This window comes from Pelecanus crispus, chromosome 9 (assembly GCF_030463565.1).
Source record: "Pelecanus crispus isolate bPelCri1 chromosome 9, bPelCri1.pri, whole genome shotgun sequence".
Taxonomy (NCBI): domain Eukaryota; kingdom Metazoa; phylum Chordata; class Aves; order Pelecaniformes; family Pelecanidae; genus Pelecanus; species Pelecanus crispus.
The window spans coordinates 14,091,968-14,098,099 of record NC_134651.1 but is presented as its reverse complement, the minus strand read 5'-3'; the positions used below and the strand labels follow the sequence as shown (position 1 = coordinate 14,098,099).

At 47.5% G+C, this 6,132-nt stretch overlaps 1 protein-coding gene across 1 annotated transcript in view; it reads right to left on the bottom strand.

Annotated features, from left to right (window-relative positions):
• Positions 1–282: 282 nt before the first annotated feature.
• Positions 283–6,132, bottom strand: part of IL1RAP (interleukin 1 receptor accessory protein) — a 48,525-nt gene continuing 42,675 nt past the window's right edge. The window contains exon 11 of the mRNA XM_075716604.1: positions 283–1,007. Coding sequence (XP_075572719.1) covers positions 283–1,007 — 725 coding nt within the window. The remainder of the gene's footprint in view (positions 1,008–6,132) is intronic.

Sequence of the window (6,132 nt, the reverse complement as noted above, 5' to 3'; positions counted from 1 at the left end):
GGGGAAAAGCAAAGCCAGAGAAACACATTTTCATCTCCACTTTGCAATTTAAATTAAGGAGAAGGACCCAGACAGGCAGCCCCCAGCCACTGCTCTGTGTGTGGCTGCAGGTCCCTGGCTCAGATCACCAGCACTGGTGATATTGCTGCAGCCCTCTGTGCTGGCATGGGACTGTTGGTGAATGACACCATGTCAGCCTGTGATATTGTAAAAATATCTTAGCTGAGGCTGCAGTGAGTTTCTTTTGTTGGCCCAGCACCTGTGGTGCTGTCAGCCTCTTTGCTAGAGTACATAGAAGTCGTTGTTGTTTGACAGGTCACTGTAATGGCAGAGGGCGAGAGCAGGAGCCTGCGCTGGCGGGGCCTCGGGTTGACTTCTGCCCTGAACCCCCTGCGCTGTGGGCCTGCCCGAGCCCGGCTTGCAGAGATGAGTGTCCCACCTGGGCTCAGCCACAGCCCGGTGCTTGCGCTTGAGTCTGCTGCCACCATTGCAATAGGTCCCACAACACTGGCACGTCAAGAAATGCTTGGCTCGGTGTTTGGCCCTTGACTCGGGAGCCAGGGCCGTCCCTCCAGGAGCGAGAGTCCCTGCCGCGGCACCCCGTGGGTCAGGCTGCCCTTTCAACTGGCTCCTTCTCCTCTGGACAGGGTCCAGGCTGATGTCTGACTGGGAGGAGCAGCTCTCGTTCCAGCTGGCACCGGCACTCAGGCTGCGCAGCGGCAGGGCGAGCCGCAATGCCTTCCAGAACTGGGAGCCAGAGCGCTTGGACTTCTCCCCCTTCCAGGTGACGAAGGAGACGGACTCCTTCAGCTGGAGGATGCTGGGGTGGGTGCACTGCAGTGGCCTGTACTCTACCACAATGAGCTTGGTGGCAATGGCGTTCTGGCACATGATGCCCAGCTTGAACTCCAGCAGGCTGATGCTCTTCTCCGTCAAGTAATCGGGACTGAGGACCACGATCATCCTGCGGCTCCTCTGGATGAAGTCGAACACAGCTTCGGTGGTATCTAAGAGTGCGAGGGTAGAGGAATCAGGGTGCACAAAGAGGGGAGGAAGCAGGGAGAGAAAAGCTGAAGCAAGCTGTTTGGTGGCATACCTGCACAGATCCCCCCTTCCCACCGAAGCACAAGCCCAGTGACTTTTGACTTGCCCACACTCCTGCTGGCAGGGATTGCAGGAGCAATAGCAGCATTTTTGCTTTGCACTGGATTTTGGAAAAGGCTGAAGTGGTAAATGAGAAGCCAGGATGGCAGGATTAGCCAGGACCGCACTCTGACTTCTGCACTGCACAGCATCACTCCTGCCCAGGGAAGTGCGGGCGTTTGATAATGAGCGGGTCTTGTTCAGGAACCCGCTGCCCACAGCTCTGGCAGCACTTTGCATGGCGGGGGCAAAGTGAAGCCATCACGTCATCATGCCACCGCTCGCACTGCCAAGGCTAAGATCCACCTCCCTCCTTCTCATGCTCTCTCATCCAGAAATGGAAGCCTCCAAACTTAGAAAGCAAAAATGACAGCCTTACACCTCTCCATCGGTTCCCCTAGCCATGATGGGGGGTGAAAATACTGTCCTTCAAAGCATTTCTTGGGATTAATTGCAGTTTGTAAAGCTCAGCAAGTTACTTAGCTGGAATGGTGCCAGACAAGGGCAGCATCTCTTTTATTACGAACGTTGAAAAGCAGCAAACCTGAAGGATGTCCTTGGACTTCTATCTATGGCTTGGGATGCAGTAAGCATTTTGAAGGCGTCATGGCTAATGGGTGAGCAGTGGAAAGGATGGGAATTAATAGGGTTGTGGCACTTAACAAATTAATCCAAGCTGATTAACAGAACTGTAAAAACTTTAAAAAAAACCCACTTACTGAGTGCTGGTGCCTGAGATGGGGGGGGGACCTGAGGACAAGGTGGTGTTCAAGCAGGACAGGGATCACTGGAGTAAGAGCTCTTGCACACTCAGAGAGAAAAACCTCCCTCTAGGACTGCCTTGCAAAGAGCTGTTCTGGGGAGAAGAGCTACCTGCGGCTTCCATCATCTCACACTGCTAAAGCCTTGATTCCTCAGGCTGGAGAGTCCCCTCCCTCCCTGCCAGTGAAACACCGGTCTTTTATATGAATAAAAATACTGCTCCTTCCCTGCAATAGCAATGCCTCTTAGTCTTCCAGCCCTTGGCTGTTTCTTTCCTTATCTCACAGCAGAAGCTGCACCGTGTTGCACCTGGATGCATCTTATTTTAATATTGTACAGAGCAATACTTCTTTTTCCAAAGATACATGACTAGCTGTAAAACTCATTGTCACTAGATTATTTGGGGACCAAGAACCTGGGATAGGAAAAATGATTGAAAATAATATCCTAATGGAGAAAGTAAGGCACTGTTTGGTTCTTTAACATAATACTGGAATTTAAATCAAAGTATTTGGAGTGTTTTTGTCTTGTATGCAAGGTTGGGGGGATTTCTCCCCCCCCTGCCGAAACACACAGGAAAACACTGATTCTTTGAAACCGAAAGTAGATTATAAAGTTGGTTCTGTCAGAATTATCACTTAACACCGTGAAACATTCTTGCCACCCTATTTCAAAGGCACAAAGAATTGGCAGCAATCTCCCAATTTACTGAGTCCAGACCTCATTCAAACCTTTCTATAACTGATTGAGATCTATTTTGAAATCAGCCAAGCTTCAACATTTTGTGAAAGAAAAAGCTCCTTTGCTGGTTTGAAAGGTCTGTCTTTTTGAAACTGGAATCACAGAATCACAGCGAAATGTAGGCAGGAGCAGCCCCTGGGAGGTCACCTATTCTACCTGCCTGCTCAAAAAGCATAGGTTAATTAATGTGAATTTCAGCACTGCTGAAATGAAATGTTTTGATTGAGCTGACAGTGATAGTTTTCTTTTATCAATTTTGAATTTGCAGCACTTTTTGAGGCTCAACATTTTTTTGGCAGGGAAAATGCTCAAATTCCCAAAGATAGATTTTATTTCGGAGAATGCAATGCTTTTAGACTTGGCTGACCAGGATACCTTGGGATGTTCAGTTTACAATGTAATCCCAGCTCATGAAAAATCCTGAGTGTCCACTTCACAATGTGCAGGCAGGATGGTCCCTCCCAGTGACACCAACAGCAACAGGATGGGACAGGCAGCAATAACGCTGTGGGGGTTTCGGTACCAACAGAGCTGGGAATTTGACACTGCTTTATACTAAAAAACTTCCATCCTTACTACATAGTTACGAAGGACACTGCATATTTTTGTTGGTTTACTTGTGTCTCCACTAATGCACCCCGGAGATGTAACAGAAGATTATAAGAGCCACACATTTGTCCCAGCCCAATAAAAGCTGGGGGGTCATAGAACCCATACCCATACACCCCAAATGCACAGATTGTCACAAGTATTCATTTTGCTACTGGTCTGAAAGTGCTAGGCGCTCTCTCAACTTACCTGCTAGCATGCAAACATGGGAAAAAGCCAAGAAAGTAGCTTGTATGAGAAAATATGAAGCTGAATGACCCTTTTCTACCCAACTACCTGGAAGGTGATGGGCAAAGCAGCTTAAGAGTGAGTTTGATTTCTGTGGCTAGGGCAGATTGCCAAGATTGCTGTTCAACGTTCTGGCTTGGTCTCTCAAGCAAAGGGATAGTGTTTCCTTCCCATCTTTCTATCTTGTGATCGCCAAGGGAGCACTCTTCAGGTCAGAGACTTTTTGTGTGTGCATGTTCGCTGCTGGGTGCCATTTGAATGCTGGGTGGCACTGTGTTTCTGCTTGCATAGCCCCGGTAGCAGTGGTGGTGCCTCAGGACTTCTGCAGGCACACCATGAAACAGCCAGGAAAATGCTCCCTTCTAAGGAGGTGTCCCCAAATGATCTTGATGCTTGGACTACAGTCATCTTTCTTTAATGGCCTTTCGCAGACGTAATGGGAAGGAAAATGATACTTATGAGAAATGCACAAGGACTGAAATGCAAAAGTGAAAATGTTTTATTGAAAAGCAAAATAAAATAATACTGACACTTCACAGACCAAATATCACAAAGGCAAAAACATACAGAAAAGAGAAGGGAAAATTCTGGAACAGCTGTACAACATCAAATGGCACAGAGGGGGGAGATATTTTTTCTAATTTGTGCCACGCTGTTTCCCCATGAAATAACAATGAGGAACTTTGTATGAGCTGCATATTGATAAATGTTAGGTTAGAGCACTGGAACTCAAATGAATCAACTGAACTAGACAGATGCTGTGACAGAATCCTATAATGGAAACCACATGTGGCATGGGATGAAATGGCAGGCTTATTTGAGGTGCTTTGCAGATCTGCATTACAGCTGTGACTGGGGTTTACCCCTGGCCTGACGGCTCCCAGCAAAGCCAGTGGTAAAGCTCCTGGGGGAGGGGAGCCTGCTCCAGTGCTATTCCTTCCACGCTGCTCCCTCTGGACCTGTCAGGCCCCCTTCAGAGCATCGCACCTTTTGCCTTGTGGGTGCTCTGCTGATGTCTCTCAGTAATTCTGTTCTAGCGTTGCAATGGCACCAAAGGCCACTGTAATGTATGCCAAAGAAAGTCCTGATCCATTGTTTATTTGGAAAACTCTTTGAATAAAACCAGCAGAATAAGTGAGGTGGATTTAACTTCCTAAAATCATCAGCCTAAAACATCAGCAGAAGTTCTCTTGGTACTTCAGCCAAAAGTGAGATGTGATGTGGTGAGGTCTGGGATGTTAACTGAATTTATGCATATTTTTAAGTCAATTTTTTAAAAATTAAATTGGAATCTAATACAGTTCTGCTTTGGCCTCAGGGCCTTCCCTCTGCCTGCAGATCTGGCAGCTGATTACAGGGATGCTGAAAACACAAACAAAAAGGTGAAGCTGGGCAAAATGACACTGTTGCAATGTTGCTGCCTTGTACGAATGAAGCTTTCCGGAGTGTGAGAAGCAGCTCTGCCCCTCCACAGACAGCCACAGTAGAATAGCTTGTAAAAGCAAAGCTCCAAAGCACCTCTGAGCAGACAAGTAGCTCCACTGCCTTCAGTGAAGCTGACTGCAATTTTACCTGCTTAAAGCAAAGCTTATTTGGGGGGGGGGGGAATGATGAAAAGGAAGGTGAGAAAGAAGCTCTATTTATTCCACATTTGTACAGTACCTGCCCAACAGCATGGGTGGCTGTGGCACCCCACTGCCCTGGAATAACATTATTAATCTTAAGATGCTAAGAGCAAGGGGCTTTGCCGATGCCAAGATTCAGCCCCACACCTTTAAGGCTGGGCTGTTTACTGGGACACCCTCAAACCTCCCCGCTCAGCTGGGTGAATAGTGCATAGACTCCAAATTGTAATGCTTTTTTAATACCATTATGAATGGCTATGCTTCACCCGCTAGACACCAACAAAGCAGGAGTCAGAGGTAACTCAGGAGCAACCATTATTGACAAAAAATAAGCATGCACTTAGTGTGTGTAATACTGAATTCCACAATTAAGTGGGCAGGCCCTTGCATTGGGAGCTACAGGAGTATGGAGACACCCCCAGAGCCTGTAGTTTTATGTGAAAACATTGTGAACAACAGCACCAGTCAATGCCAGGGTCCCACCGTGCTTCGGTCTGTCCTACAAGGGAAGGGACACTCCCCTCCTCAGTCTGAAAAGCCTGGGGGTTAACTCACCAGGTCCTCTCCTATGCCTGCTGCCTCCCATTGAAGCAAGGACTGGTACTCAGTGGTTTTTTACATTTCCATTTTGTGCAAACGTTGCAGAAGCTGAGATACATCCTCTGTTTGGCAGCTCTGGGCTGGAAACAAGATGGGTGGAGACTTGCTTTGTAAAGCCAAGGCTAGTTTAAACCTTAGCCCTAAATTATGAATGGTGATGTTGTTCATACCCAGGCAGAGAACACTGAGTCTTCATTGACTTGTTTGGGTTGGAAGGGACCTTTAAAGGTCATCTAGTCCACCCCCCCTGCAGTGAGCAGGGACATCTTTAACTAGATCAGGTTGTTCAGAGCCCCAGCCAACCTGACCTTGAGTATTTCCCCAGACAGGGCATCTAACACCTCTCTGGGCAACTTATTCCAGTGTTTCACAACCCTCATGATAAAAAATTTCTTCCTTAAATCTAGTCTGAATCTACCCTCTT